Source organism: Neurospora tetrasperma, assembly GCF_000213175.1.
Source record: "Neurospora tetrasperma FGSC 2508 unplaced genomic scaffold NEUTE1scaffold_1, whole genome shotgun sequence".
NCBI lineage: Eukaryota > Fungi > Ascomycota > Sordariomycetes > Sordariales > Sordariaceae > Neurospora > Neurospora tetrasperma.
Genome location: NW_009799099.1, coordinates 578,030 through 593,309, shown reverse-complemented (window position 1 = coordinate 593,309; position 15,280 = coordinate 578,030). Strand labels below are relative to the sequence as shown.

The 15,280-nt window shown below is 52.2% G+C and overlaps 4 protein-coding genes across 4 annotated transcripts; 2 read left to right on the top strand and 2 right to left on the bottom strand.

Annotated features, from left to right (window-relative positions):
- Positions 1-795: 795 nt before the first annotated feature.
- NEUTE1DRAFT_119436 (uncharacterized protein) lies at positions 796-2,856 on the top strand (the record flags this gene model as incomplete). Its single annotated transcript, XM_009849254.1, has 2 exons — positions 796-1,361; positions 1,829-2,856. The coding sequence occupies 2 exons, from the start codon at positions 965-967 to the stop codon at positions 2,740-2,742; spliced, it is 1,311 nt and encodes a 436-aa protein (XP_009847556.1).
- A 4,982-nt stretch (positions 2,857-7,838) lies between these two features.
- NEUTE1DRAFT_143681 (uncharacterized protein) lies at positions 7,839-9,053 on the bottom strand (the record flags this gene model as incomplete). Its single annotated transcript, XM_009849253.1, has 1 exon — positions 7,839-9,053. One exon carries the CDS (start codon positions 9,051-9,053, stop codon positions 7,998-8,000), a length of 1,056 nt encoding a protein of 351 aa, XP_009847555.1.
- Positions 9,054-9,820: 767 nt separating this feature from the next.
- NEUTE1DRAFT_127142 (peroxisomal-coenzyme A synthetase) lies at positions 9,821-11,938 on the top strand (the record flags this gene model as incomplete). The annotated part of the gene is made up of 3 exons (XM_009849252.1): positions 9,821-11,502; positions 11,685-11,741; positions 11,829-11,938. The coding sequence occupies 3 exons, from the start codon at positions 9,948-9,950 to the stop codon at positions 11,936-11,938; spliced, it is 1,722 nt and encodes a 573-aa protein (XP_009847554.1).
- Positions 11,939-12,024: 86 nt separating this feature from the next.
- NEUTE1DRAFT_115643 (uncharacterized protein) lies at positions 12,025-15,161 on the bottom strand (the record flags this gene model as incomplete). The annotated part of the gene is made up of 4 exons (XM_009849251.1): positions 12,025-13,193; positions 13,261-14,122; positions 14,204-14,264; positions 14,905-15,161. 3 exons carry the CDS (start codon positions 14,253-14,255, stop codon positions 12,869-12,871), a joined length of 1,239 nt encoding a protein of 412 aa, XP_009847553.1.
- Positions 15,162-15,280: the final 119 nt, after the last annotated feature.

The following is a 15,280-nucleotide window of genomic DNA, read 5'->3' as shown; positions in this document are numbered from 1 at the left end:
TCCAGAAAAGAGAAGAGAAGCACGAGAACAAGTTCGGGACCCCGGATCCAGTTCGGCTCCCCTTTCCTGGCCCCTCCCACTCTTCCCTTTGCGGGTTACGACATGGCGTCAGTCCACATGACCTAAGGATTTGGGAGTGCTGAGATGAGAGCCTTGCCTCATCAAATGCTGTACACAACACGTTGACTAGACTGTAAAGTTTAAAGGGTACGAGATGTAATTACACTACACAAGAGAACTGATAATGTATGTTCTATCTCCAGAGAGAGGAACCCCAACTTAGTAATCCACTCACCCACCATACGTTGCCCCAGAGTGTGCAAATAACGACGGGAACTGTACGTACGCCATCCGTTATGTCAGTGTGGCATCCGAGTTCCATGTACTCACTGGATGCTATACCCCAGCTGTTGGAGCTATACCTGCCAGCCAACTTAGACTATCCCGGTGTCTCAAGTCACCCCTAGCTAGACGTGTTACGCGATCATCCTCCATCCAGACCCTCTTTTCCTGTTTCTATGCTCTCTTCTCTTTTGTGCCCACAGAGCGACTAGAGACAGTACAGGTGCAGGTACAGACACAGACAGGCACACTGCCAACCGAAGTGCCTCCCGTCTGCTCCTCTGCTCTCGAGCCCGCTCCTCGCTCGAGCTTCACCGCGTGTGCTTCCTGATTGGTCGGAGCTTTGCGCAACCACCTTCAACGTCCTGTCCTGTTTACAACGACACCTCTTTTCTTCCATCTTTTCTTCCTTTTCTCTTTATTCTCTCTCCCATTCATCTCACCTTCTTTCACCATTCTCTCATCAACTCTCAACCGTATCTTGGTCGCATACATCCGGCGACCGCACCACTTACACAACCATCAGCTCTCTACAGCTATTTGTCCCCTTTCTCTTACACGCGCGTGTAAGCTCCCATTTCCAACCTTCACCCGCGCAAACTCCACAAAGACAACCGTCACCATGCCCGTTGAGCTTCGCAAGCGCAAGGCCCCGCCTCCGCCTCCCGCGCCGGTGAAGAAGCGGGCCACCAAAGCCACCAAGGCCGCCGCCAAGGCCAAGGAACAAGTCGAGGACGTCGCCTCCAAGGCTGCCGAAACCGCTTCCAAGGCCGCTGAGGTCGCCACCGAGACCGCTACCGCCGCTGCCCAGACGGCTGCCGAAGCCGTTGCCAACGGCGCGGCGAAGGTGGCTACGGCTCTGGCCGGCAACCCCAAGGTCGGCGATCTCATCGACCTGGACAACTTTGGCGGTGAGGTTGAGACCAATGACGGCACCAAGACCAGCTTGAAGAAGCTCGTTGAGGAGAGCAAGGCTGGTGTGGTGTTGTTTACTTATCCCAAGGCTTCTACTCCTGGCTGTAAGTTATCCACTTCTCCGCTGCTTTTGTACACTTTGACATCATGAAAGACATGAGTTTTGCAATGTTTGCGCTTCACAAAGAGCTCGGATAGGATAGCTCAAGAAAGCTTTCCCATTCGCTCACGTCACACACCGCGCAACCTCTCATTTCATTGGCTTCATGTTCAATCAACTCCCATTTGTCAATTCGTCATCCAGCCAACACCCACCCCTTTGTGATGCATGCTGCGTTAGCCATGTCTTGTATCTTTTTTTTCCTAAGCGGGCGGGCGGTATAACTCTCCGGCGTTATACATAACCCACTTACACGCGTTCCCAATGCCCCTCCCTGTCCAATCACCATCATTTCCTCGGCACCAATTATCATTGGATTCGTCCAGAAAAGAAACCCGCAAAACCACCACCACCACCACCACAAGAGAGAGAAGAACCAATAACTAACAATGACGACAACCCAAAAAAAAGGCACGCGGCAAGTCTGTCTCTTCCGCGACTCGTACACCGCCCTCTCCTCCGCCACCGGCCTCTCCATTTACGGTCTATCCTCTGACTCTCCAAAGGCCAACACCACCTTCAAGGAGAAGCAGAAGCTCCCTTACCCCTTGCTGTGCGACCCCTCGTACGCCTTGATTGGCGCCATCGGCCTCAAGAAGGCTCCCAAGGGCACCACCCGCGGCGTCTTTGTCGTGGACAAGCAAGGCAAAGTCCTAGCTGCTGAGGCCGGTGGCCCCGAGGCGACGGTCAAGGTGGTGGAGAGGGTAGTGAGTGAGATGGGGGAGGAGGGCAAGACTGAGAAGGAGGAGGAGGAGGAGGAGGCGGAGGAGGGTGAGAAGAAGGAAGGCGAGGAGGAAGAGAAGGCCGAAAAGGACGAGCCTAAGGAGGAAGGTGAGGAAAAGAAGGAGGATAAGGCTGAGGCCAAGGAAAGTGAGGAGAAGGCTGAGGCGAAGGAAAGTGAGGAGAAGAAGGATGAACAGGACGAGACCGAAGCCGCAGAGAAAAAGGATGAAAAGAAGGATGAAAAGGATGAGACCGAGGCCGCAGAGAAAAAGGATGAAAAGAAGGATGAGAAGGACAAGACCAAGGCCGAAGAGAAGAAGGAGGAGCAGGACAAGGACTCCGAGACCAAGGACGACGACGAGAAGAAGGCGGAAAAGAAGGATGCCGCCACCGACGAGGAGAAGAAGGAGGATACAACAAACGGCGAGAAGAAGGACGAGAAGAAGACCGAGGAGAAGAAGTCTGATGACGACAAGGCCGAGGATAAGAAGGAGGACAAGGAGGCTGAGGAGGAAAAGAAGGACGAGAAGAAGGACGAAAAGATAGAAGAGAAGAAGGAGAAGGAGAAGGAAAAGGATGATACCGAGATGAAGGACGCATAAAATATCCCTCTTTCCTTGATATCTTGTTTCAGTACTCATTCATTTTGGTTTAGCTTGGTTGTGTTTTTTTGGTCCTGTCTCTAACATTTCCTTGTCTCAAAATGTATAATCCTTGGTTTAGAGTGAACTTAAGAAAATACCAATTAGGCCATTGGATATATACGTTGATGCATATTGAACGCAAGTTGACGGGATATCCCACTGAAAAGTTCGTTTAGTATGGGTTTTGTAACGCAGTCTTTTTTTTTACAGAATCTAAGAAAAAAGGAGCCCAGTGACATGAACCACAATATCCGTTTGAGTTGTGTTGGCCTGATTTGTTTGCTCTTGATACAGTCTTTCTTCTTTCCATGTGAAAAAGGAAGAAAGGGGTAACAACTTCAAATAAGGATTTTTATACTTCGAAAGTCAAGAAAAAAACCTACTACTTAACAGCACATGAATGGAAAGATAGCCAGGTAGCGTACCAATTTGTGTATGTAGCTACTTGTATATATAAACGATAGAATGACACCTGACGACGGAAGAAAACCACAATGAATGCCCTCTTGGAACACAATGGCTTAGTAGTGTCCAAAACTCGTTTGGCTGTATCTCCGCTTTCATCCCGGTCCATGATCAAAAGGATGAAAAATAGCAGGCAGCTAGCAACGGTTCGAACGGCCCCGGTTTTTTGTTCCTTCAGTCAGCGCTTTCAGCAATTCAGTCGTTTATAGCAGGCCGCTAGAGCAGAAGAGATGCCTAGTCGGAGGAGTGATACTTTAATGGTCTGAATTGTAGACGATTCACTTGTCATCTTTCGAATTCCATTTGCTTCACTTTTGGGTAATTTTGCAGATGCATGCATGTATTCAACGGGCAACAACTGAAACTACACCATGGGGGATGTCAAGACATATGTGTTATAAGTTCCACTTCGTGGTTGAAAGGATACTAATTCTGTAAAACAAAGCTCCCATCTCCTAGGCCCAGTATCCGTAAATGATAACTGGAGGAGTATGGGTATAATAGACCGCATTTCTTCTGCGGGAAAGCAAAAAAATGGAGCAAACAGAGCTCATAGAAACTTCCAAGTACAGTTCAATGTACCGACCTCCGCCTCATGATCCCACCAAGCCAACCTCATAAAACTATTCGCGGTTGCTAGCTTCTGCCTTCCAACGACCGTTTTGTTGGATTGCCAGATCTCATCATCCAATGGACCGCTCAAGCTGGTTTCATTCCGGGACTGAGCGCCTGGCCTTCACGTAGGTGCAAACTAGAGTATTTGTTAATGTAGGCCAGAGGAAGCCTGGACACGGACAAGAGTCAGTGGTGTTGATGTCGACTTACGTAGTCTCTCACTCTTGCAAAACTCGCACGGCTCTGCATTTTGACGCGCAACACACTTGTGATTCCGGGCCCTGCACTGGTTGCATTTCGTATTGTACTCAATATTGTCGGTATCAAGGCTGTAACACGCTAAGTGGAAGGGTTTCGTCAACAGGACAGAATTGCAGGATACGGATTCGAAGGATACGGTAGCTTACCTAGCCCCTCAAACTCACACATTGTGCATCGTGGCACTTTGCGGTCGCAGTTTTGTAGAGTGCCTAACCCCATATTAAACCTACACGGCCTACACGCATCCATCACCTTCTGTGTATAGGAACAGACTGTGGAATGTGTCAGCAAGCTTGGCTAGAAGCTTATAACAAGAGACATAAAAAGGAAATTGCACTAGCCTACCTTGTCCTTTTTTGTCGCAATGAAAGCAATACGGATACTGGCGGTTGCAATTGTTGTTGCCCAGAGGCCGACATTGATCACATACAATCGGCATTATTTCAATGACATGGCCGTACTGTAGCGGCTGATGTGACGTGGCGGCCGAGGAAGATGGTGGAGATTGATTGTCCATCTCAGCTGGAAGTGCGTTGAAAGAAGCCCAGTATAAGAGACAGGGAAAACTAATGGCACAGGTTGGACTGATGTAAGCCTGGAGCGTAACGATGGATGGTCTCAATATCTTGGTGTTTCTGCGTTGAATAGAAGGCAAATGAAACAGCAGAAGCATTCTTCATTGGAGGAGCGTGAATTGGGGGACAATGACTTTTACTTGTATTTGTTTCCATTGTAGCATCCATATGGTCCGCTGGGTGAGAACTTCCACTAGAAGACGCAACGGTGAGAGAATGAGCACTCCGGCCAGTCTCAACTGACTCTCGTCCCGCTTTCCAGAGGTACCTACCGTAGTACATACCTACACTCAGTCCCAAGTCGAATTGAGATGAACGCACTTTTTCCGTTGGTACTTAGAGGTAGGTACCTAGAGGTAGCCACGCGCAAACAAAAAGGTCGTCACCGAGTGCCTGCCTTGGAGCTCAAAGACTTACTTCCTTCCTTGATGACGTTTGACGGGTGAGTTCTTATCCTACGCACCTGCCTCTGCTTATTCAAAGACCCGGGCCCCCATTGTGCCAGTACCCGTGCCCGTGCCCGTGTCGTTTTCATAGTGCCTTCCAGTTTTTGCCTTGACGTTCAATCTTTGGGAGCCTGCCGCGGTGAGGCTCAAATCAGACAGAGCTGTCACCTCAGACTCAAACCCGGCACGAGGCCACTCCTCCCACAACAGATTTCTTCAAGTTGCCTGCCACTTGGACCGGGCATCTTTCACGCAAGTCCCCCCCTCTTCTTCCTTCTTCCCTCTTCTTCCTTTTTCTTCCTCTCCCGCCCTTTCTCTCCTCCTCCAGCCCTTCCTCCCACTCCATCAGCATCCCACTTGCCGACGCACTCGCATCAGGACTCATACTACCTTCCGTTGACTTTGACAAGAGGGAGCTCACAGGATCTCTCTCAATCAACAAGCGCCGCGTAAGTGCCACCGCCTTTTATATTCCATCGTTTTCCCGTCTGTATCGCATCTTGTGGCCATCGCGAGCCTCGTCTTTGGTATCTCGCTTTTTCCCTCACTTCCACCTCAGCTTGGTCACTGTGTTTCGTTTCCGCAGCCCCATCCACGCCCGTCCCACGTTTGTCTGTTGAGGCCCCTTCTCACTCACAGCTTCCACCCATCAACAACGCGACTTCATCTCACGTTTGACTCACCCTCGATGCACAGCTAACATCCCCTCCTTCCACGCAGCGCAACGCTCCATCTGCTTTCCAGTAATCCCAAAGACCCCACCGCAAAGCCGTGATCAACATGGCCACTTGGGAGACAAATGACGCTGCTTGGGGTGCGGGTGAAGGCCCTGCCTTCGCTGACAACGATGGCTTCGATAACCATGGTTCCGACAACCCCGTTAACGACTTTGCTGCTGCCGATGGCACTGGCCATCAGGAGCCTAACGGTGCTTGTCACCGTTGCAACGAGGAGGGACACTATGCCCGCGAGTGTCCTAACGCTCCGGCTATGACCTGCCGCGAGTGTGACTCGCCCGACCACGTCGTCAAGGACTGCCCGGAGAGGTCCTGCAAGAATTGTGGCGAGAAAGGTAAGACCTATGTTCCCCCCGTACTCTTGGACACCATTTAATGACTTTGCCAGGCCACACTATCGCCAAGTGTGAGGCAGCTCGCGCTATCGACCGCAGCCACTTGCCCGACAAGACCGTCGAGGAGGCCTGGAGCATGATTGTCGAGGCTGCGAAGGAGAAGGAGGTCACTGAGGTCAAAGAGGCCATCCAGATTTACCTCAAGGCCAGCCCTGAGACGACTTATGTGCAGCTGGAGGAGGCCCTTCGTGCCCAGGATGTCAACCTGTGGCTGATTGCCATTGAGAGGCCCGTCATGACCACCATGACCAACATGGACTTGCAGGGCGGCCTCAACAAGAAGTACACTGTCACCTACCGGTTCCAGTGGAACCCTCCCCGCCCTCGCGACCGCGACCTGTGGCCGGCCGATGTTGCCGAGAATCTTGAGCGTCTGCAGGACGCCGGTGAGGTTGTCTCTCGCGGCATACCCAAGTGCGGCAACTGCGGCGAGTTGGGGCACATTCGGAAGAGCTGCCCTGAGGAGGGTGCGGAGAAGGAGGAGCTTGTCATCAAGTGCTTCAACTGTGAGGAAGTCGGCCACCGTATCCGCGACTGTAAGCTCCCCCTTCTACCGCGGAGTAAGATTCAGTCTAACGTTGTATAGGCCCCATTCCTCGCGTGGACAAGTTTGCCTGCAAGAACTGCGGACAGAGTGGTCACAGAGCATCTGATTGTAAGAGCCAGTCCGTGATCAAGTATCGAGACCGAGTAATGCTGACAAGTTGTGCAGGCACCGAGCCGCGCTCCGCTGAGGGTGTTGAGTGTCGCAAGTGCAACGAGAGTGAGTAGTATAACCCGTCCCCCAAGCGTATATGATGGCTAACACCTCTTGCCAGTGGGTCATTTCAGCAAGGACTGCCCTCAGGGTGGTGGTCCTCGCGGCTGTCGCAACTGCGGCCAGGAGGGCCACATGGCGAAAGAGTGCACCGAGCCCAAGAACATGGACAACGTCCAGTGCCGCAACTGCGATGAATTCGGTCATTTCAGCAAAGAGTGTCCTAAGCCTCGTGATAGTGAGTATGCTATGATAGAAGCTATGTAGCCAGATCACTAACTGGAATCCTAGTCACCCGCGTTAAATGTTCCAACTGTCAACAGATGGGACACTACAAGTCCAAGTGCCCCAACCCGCTCGTTGACGAGGATGCCGCACCCAGCTTCGATAATGCGGGTTTCGACAAGGCGGGTTTTGACAACGCGGGCTTTGACAATGGCGGTTTCGATCACCAAGCTGGTGGCGGTGGCTGGGAGTCCTCTGTCGTGGCTGCTGGTGGAGACTGGTAAGCTCATCAAGGCTCCCCCTTCTGCGCCGCTCATCTGAGAATTGGATTTGTTCCAACCATGGAGAGTTGCAGAAAACGAAGATATCTTCCATACCATGGCGCTCGGAAACAAAGATCTGCCATAATATTTCGGACAGTTCTACGTGCTTTCTCAGGGGAACCAGGTTGAAATGTTATTTCAGGACACCATGTTGATTGGACGATGGAAACATGAGTACCATCGATTGCTGGGGCGGTTGATTCTCGAACACTTGGAGGATTTTCAGCACGGGATATGATCATGGTGAGATAGGTACTAGAGACAGTCTTTAGGTAGTTCTAGTCAGGTGCTACATATCTCGAGCCTGAAAGGTTGCCTCAACGATCATGTATGCGACACCCTGACCTCGCTAATGACTCGGTGGTGACTTGGTGCAGTGATGATTTCTGGACTCCGTGACCGTAGCGCTTCTACTTATTTTGTCAAGATGCCATAGATATGGGGCACGGTGTGGTGCCACTGTTCCTTAGGCGGCTGAGCCAAGTCGACGTCTGTCCACGGTCCAGCCTCTTTCAGATAGCGGCCAGTATCGCGACGAAGCTGGCATCCGCCGAGGCAGATTGGCCAGAAGAGGTTGACAAAGGCCTGGTAGACATTCATGAACCAACCGCCCGGCTTGCTAGAGCAGCACTTAACGTGTTCGTAGACGAACCAACGGCCGCCCGGCTTGAGATAGCGGTACAGGATGGCAATGTTCTTTTGAGGCTCCGGAATACTGCAAAGGCAGAGGATGGAGACGATGCAATCCAAAGATTCAGGCTGGATCTGAGGCGCATAGCGTTCGATATCCTCGATGCCAAAGGGAAGGATGGTGTACGTCTGCGACAGCCCTGCCTGCGCAATGTTATGTTGAAGCAGCGGGTGAATGCCATAATTGGGCTCGATGCCGTACACCTGCGTTATCCTCTGGCGACTTCCCACCACTTTTTTCGTCGCCTGCTTTTGTTGTTGTTGTTGTTGTTGTTGCTGTTGCTGCTCAGAAGAAGGCGTTATCGTCGCCCAACTAGCCGACAGTCCTTCCTCCTCGGCATCATCTTCCCCTCCTTGCTCCTCCTTCTCCTCATCCTTTAGATACTTGTCATCACTAAACAAGCTAACCCACATGCCACTCCCCGGTCCAATCTCCAGCACGACTCCTCCGACTCCGGGCGCGTGCGCTTCGCTCTTGGGAACAACTTGCCCTTTGGATACTCTGCCTTCTAGCAGGGGCACGACGTTCGCTTCGGCGTTGCTGCGCACTTGGGGACCGGCGCGGGACCAGAAGTGGCCGAACCAGACGGATTGGAATTCAGAGGAGAGTAGAGGACCGCCGAGAAGGGCGAGGAAGCGCCGTTGCCGCAGGAGAGAGAGGATGGTTGTGGGTAGGTAGGAGGCGGAGAGGGATAGGAAGATCCACGGGTCGATGAGGGCGAGGATGGTGTCCTTGAGGGTGGTGAATGCCCCGGTGAGGCGGGAGGGGGAGGGGGCCATGGTGATGGTTTTGTTTACTTTGGTAGAGGTGGTTTGTGGTTTTGTTATGGTAGGAGTCAAGTTTGGCGAGGTAGAATTGTCAAGTGTCGTTGAAGAGAGGTTTCGACTCTTCACAAACAGGGTAAAAGAAGGGTTTGGGATGAAAATACTAAAAAGAAGGGTTAGCGCTCTGTATAACTTTATAGACTGGCCCAGAACTTTGTTCGAACCTCGTGACACCCTACGAATGGCGTGGCTATATGACTTGTCCAGGTTGAACAAGCCTAGATGTGAGTGAGACTACGGTGTAAGAGGGTGTCGTCCTCTCCGCTTCGGAAGCAGCAAAAACAGGTGATGATGAGACGCCGCCCTTTGACAAAGCGGCAGACAAACACATTCAAAGGTGCGTGCAAACGCAAGTATAACCCTAACCCGACGTATTAGCCCCTTATTTCCCCGCTTCTAGACAGCTGTGCTAGTGGTCTCCTGTGGGCCCATGAAGGTTACCGATTGCCGGCCTACTGCCGAACGCGGAATGGGAGGCATTGAATGGCATCATCGGTCTTGGACCGGGGTGAGTGTCAATGGTGTTCCAAACTCGCCTCCGTCGTCGGCGTTCATTGTAATTCTGTTTACTCAGATCTTTTTGAGTTTCCAATTGAATAAGTTGTTACTTTGTTTACTCCTTCTATCTTGTTCGTGAAGCTATTCCCAGTGACGGACTCACTTACACGAAGCGTCTTTGCCCAAAGCGGACTGTCCTTGTACGAGACTAGTGTCATTGGATCAGTCATCACACGACGCCATCAACATCTTCCGAACCACACCAAGAGAAATTTCTGTAATACCACACCATAAAGGTCACAGAGTTCCATTTCATACTATCAATTGGAAAAGAACAGAAAAATCAACGTCATGCCTTGCCCATTTGACCTCCAGGCCGCCATCCAGGGCGCCGACAACGATGTGGCCGTCATCATCCCCTCCAAGCCGCAGGCGCTCACAGTCACCTACGCGGACCTGAAGCGTGAAACCGCTTCGTTCCAGAAGAAGCTGGCAGACATTGGTATCACCAAGGGCTCTCCGGTCTCCATCGCCACCGTCAACTCGTACGAGTTCATCGTCTCCTTCCTCGCCGCCTCCTGGCAGCGCGGCATCGCCGCCCCTCTCAACCCGGCCTACAAGCAAGATGAATTCGAGTTCTACATCGAGGACGTCAAGTCCGCCATCGTGATCGTCCCCAAGGGCGCCTACGCAGCCGGTGCTCCCGCCGTTAAGGCCGCGCAAAAGTTCAACGCCGCCATTGCCGAATCCTACTGGGACGCCGCCAAAAACGAAGTCGCTCTCGACGTCAAGGAACTCGGCCAACTCACCGGCAAGGGCGCCCAGCCCGTGTTGAAGCCAGATGCCGACGACATCGCCCTGGTCCTGCACACCAGCGGCACCACCTCGCGCCCCAAGGTCGTCCCGCTCACGCACCGCAACCTGACGCGCACCATGAAGAACATCCGCAACACCTACCAACTCACCTCTGCCGACCGAACCATGCTCGTCATGCCCCTCTTCCACGTCCACGGCCTGCTCTGCGGCCTTTTGGCCCCCCTCCTGACAGGCGGCAGCATGATCGTCCCCGCCAAATTCTCCGCCACCGATTTCTGGCCCGACTTCACTCAGTTCCAAGCAAACTGGTACACCGCCGTGCCCACCATCCACCAAATCCTCCTCAAGCACCCGGTCCCCAACCCTCTGCCCAAGATCCGCTTCATCCGCTCCTGCTCCTCCCCTTTATCACCCACCGTCTTCCACAACCTCGAAAAGACCTTCCAGGCCCCTGTTCTCGAAGCCTACGCCATGACCGAAGCCGCCCACCAAATGACTTCCAACCCGCTTCCCTCCGTCGGCAAGCGCAAGCCCGGCACCGTCGGCCTCGGCCAAGGCGTGGAAGTGGTCATTCTCGACGATAAAGACAACATCTTACCCGACGGACAAGAAGGCGAGATCTCCATCCGCGGCGAAAACGTCACCAAGGGGTACCTCAACAACCCCGAAGCCAACGCGTCCTCGTTCACGCGCAGGGGGGGCTACTTCCGCACGGGCGACCAGGGCAAGAAGGACGAGGACGGCTACATTGTCATCACGGGCCGCATCAAGGAGCTGATCAACAAGGGCGGCGAGAAGATTTCGCCTATTGAGCTGGATAATGTCCTGACGCGCCACCCGGCCGTTTCCGAGGCTGTTAGCTTTGCGATCCCGGATGAAATGTATGGACAGGAAGTCGCGGTGGCGATTGTGTTGAAGCCTGGACAGAAGGCCAGTGCGGAGGAGTTCAAGAAGTGGGTGGGGAGCAAGCTGGCCAAGTTCAAGGTGCCCAAGAAGATCTACTTTACGGATGTGATGCCCAAGACGGCGACGGGCAAGATCCAGAGGAGGATTGTGGCGGAGGAGATGTTGAAGAAGGAGAGTAGGACTAGTAAGTTGTAGGTTTGTGGGTTAAGTGCTGTAGAGGTGTGGATAGATGGGTGTGAATGGGGTCTCGGAACTGAAAGAATGTTGTACATGTATTGGTCTATAAGGTTACTTTTATAGGTATACGAGGTGAAACGTCAAGTTTAGATTTCCATTATATTTATGTGTGTGCTCGAACCTCATAAGTTCACAACTACATGTCAGAATGCGGGACAATACTCGTTGATGAAGATATGGTGACAGGTAAGTATATCTACGTGAAGTTTTATCCAACACCGCCTGCACGTTGTGTATGGACTGTAACAAATTCTATGCAAAGTCTCTTCCAAGGGAGGTCTACCCACATGGTTCATAGAAGCCGCAAAGTCACTGTTGAAGATGTTGAACAGAATGATGATCGTGGACCGTGTCACTCAGTCACCACACAAGCAGCTTCTTGACTTGTACCAACCATCGACATGGGTTGTCAGACTTACTTCGACAATTCCTCGACCACTCACATCCAAATCACAATTTTCCAACTTGAACAAAACACTCTTAATTAAACTACCTAAAGCAAGCGAAAGTCAACAATGAGATGCCGATGATGCAATTGCCTTCCTGAATGCTAGACTGCAATACGAAAAGCCCAATGATAAACGACCTAACAACCACAAATACCAAACAAACGCGATAACAAGCACCTTTCGATGAGCGCTGATACCCTCCTCATACTTCCATCTCCCATTTCAGTCCACGGTAAATGAGGTGGCTGGCAAACAAGCCTTCGCTGATCATCCCATCTCTTTTCTTATTTCCATCATGCCATCCATGAGCTCCATGTACCGCAGTTGTAGCCCTGTGGGGTGACTTCAGTGCTTCATCATGAAACAATCCATAATCCACTCACTTCACCGACGATCGCCCGTTTCATCATCAGAGATCAACATTCCCTCGGGTCCTTAATCCAAACCCATGCCCGGTCCCCCAAGTGTGTGGCTGATGCAAATATGCAGTGACAGGTGAAAAGGGCGGCATGAGTTGTGCTCACTTAACCCCCAATGATGATATGTTGAGGGACGGTGGAGAGAGAGTGAGAGAGTGAGAGAGGTTATTAAGTCTAGTAGTGGTTTCTTTCTGCAAATACGGGGTCATGTGATGTGTGCGCTCCATGCAGCCCAGAAAAAAAAAACACAGGCGGCAGCAAAGCTAAACAACAAACGACAAAATTTTCCATCTCAGCCGAGAGAAACAACAGAGAATATTTGTGCGCGCAACAGGATGGCCCAATTAGTAATCCCATCTGATTTGCAGTAGTAATCGAGAGAAAAACGCCCCCACATTTCCGACCCACGATACACCATTATGTTCACACGTCATCCTAGCGTTCTTTACAGGAGGAGCTGGGCAAGGACGCCGGCAGCGGCAAGGAAGAGACCAGCGTTGACGGAGAGACCAGCAGCACCGCTGTCCTTCTTGTCAGAGCCACTGCCAGAGCTGCCACCGGTGACACCCTGACCAGAGCCGGTCTTACCGGAGGTATCCTGGTTGGCCTCCTCGTTGTTGGACTGGCAGTCGAAGGTACCCTCGATCTCACCGTTACCTCCTTGCGTCTTGGGAGCCATCTTGGCGAGAACCTTGCAGTCGTCGGTGACATCGTTGGTGGAGGAGAGATCGAAAGCGCCACGGACGCTCTGGAGCTTGGGGAACTTGACCCTGCAGGTAAGAAAAATATCATGTCAGTGACAGTTCAGAAAAGGGGAAACAGCAGATTAGAACTTACTCAGTGAAGTTACCACGGAGCTTGATGGCACCGACAACGGTCTGGAGAGCGGGGAAACCGTTGATCTCCTCAAGCTCAGTGTTGTTGGCGACGAGAAGACCACCGCCAACCTGAGTGAGCTTGGGGAAGGTCAGGTTCTGCATGTTCTCGTTACCGACGAACGAGATATCACCAGTCTTGGTCTCGGTGAGGTTGGGGAAGCTGAAGCTATCGAACTTGTTGTTGTCGAAGCGGGCAGAGCCGTTGACAACCTGGAGGGAGGGGAAGCTGATCTTGGAGACATCCGAGATAGCCATGTTCATGGCCCAGATGAGGTTGGGGAAGCCGACCTCCATGTCGAGACCGTTGGCCTGGATAGTGAGGTCGCCAGTGATCTCCTTGATAGCGGGCTCATACTTGGTGATGAACTGGTTGTTGTCAAGGTTCATGCTCTTGATGCTGGTGACGTTGATGGCATCGATGTTGCGGAGATGGCTGTCGGAGATGGTGATCTCGTCGACCTTGCTGAGCTGGGTCATGCCCATGTCGGGAACGTTGCCGATGGACTGCCAGGTGAGCTTGCTGACAGAGTTAAGCTTGAGCATGTTAACGGAGTTGAGCTGGGTGGTCTCGACAAGTCTGAACTCGCCACCAATCTGCTCGAGGGTGTCGGAGCCAACGCTGTTAATGTTGGGGTTGTTCTCGATCTTGAGATCGCCAGTGATGATCTGAGGACCGCTCAACTGGAAGTCACCGGCAACCTCCTTGGTAACAACAACGGAACCCTTGATAGTCTTGCACTTAGCAAGACCGGTAGCATCGGCCTGGCTGTTGATGGTGGTGGTGCCGCCGCTGACAGTGCAGGTAGAGGTGGCCGTCTGGGCTATAAGAGGGGGGGAAAAAAAGGTCAGTCATCGTACCGCTGATACGCGATGGCAGCATAAGTAGTTGAGCGTGTACATACCAGAAGCGGCGCCAATCGCCACGATGGCGGGAGCGAGGTACTTGACAAGCATTGTGACGGGCTGATGAAGAAGAGTTAGCGATGGTATTCAGTTGATAAATGACAACTGGTTCTGTTATCGCAGTCGAAGTGGTAAGACTGGTTGGTTGGTGTTGCGTATTGGTGATATGCGGCGGAGGGGAAAACGCGAATGCAGTAGTATGTCTAGAAGCAGTTTGATCTCGGATCGTGCCAGTTCCAAAAAAGATGTATGATCGGGTTGAGTTGGAGCCAGGGCCTAGGAAGCTGAAGAGGGTCGAAAGAGGTGGCCAGTCGAAAGTGCCGTGTATCCAAATCAATGACCGCAGCAGAGTGGTTCCTGGTAGTCGGTTCCTCCGCTGATAGAGACAGTTGATCCCTATTCCTTCCTAACCAAGTCCCTCAGAGTTTCTGGCGATTCGGAGTGTCGGAAGGAGCATCTCATGTTGTTTTATGACTTCCATGTGTTCCTGTAGTTGAGAAGGCAGTAGGCGGTCTGGTAGATGATCGTGGATCTCGTCACTGTGATTTCCTGGATCCTCCTAATGGCTTCGTTTTCGTGTTTCGAGTTTTTGGACTGGCACGACCGGGCGATGTTGTCGAAGACAGCGTTCGCGCAATTGCTGCTGCTGCTGCTACTGCTGATGGTTCTCACAATGTAGAATGAAAGACAGTAAACATACCTTTGTGATTAAAGTCTACTGAAGAAAGTGGGAAGGGACGCGATCGAGTGCAGAGAGAACGAGTGGTGGTGTGCGAGTTGAAAGGGCAAGAGCGACGAGGTGATGGTCGTTCTTTCGGCGGAGCCTTCAAAAGGTAAGAGGGAGAATGGTAAGAGTCTTTAACGAAGGACTGGAATGCAATGAGGAGAAAGAAGGATGGAAGGAAGAAGGCCGCGAAGGAGGGAAGGAGAGGCAGTTGTGGCTCGAGGAGAGGAGAAAAAGGGCACCGCAAGCAGGAGCAGGAGACGGGACGGAAGAGAAAACCTGCAGCGAAGAAGGGGGTCGATCAACCTTGCTTGCCCTGGACCTCGTCCCTGTACACGGGGGGGTGCCAGCC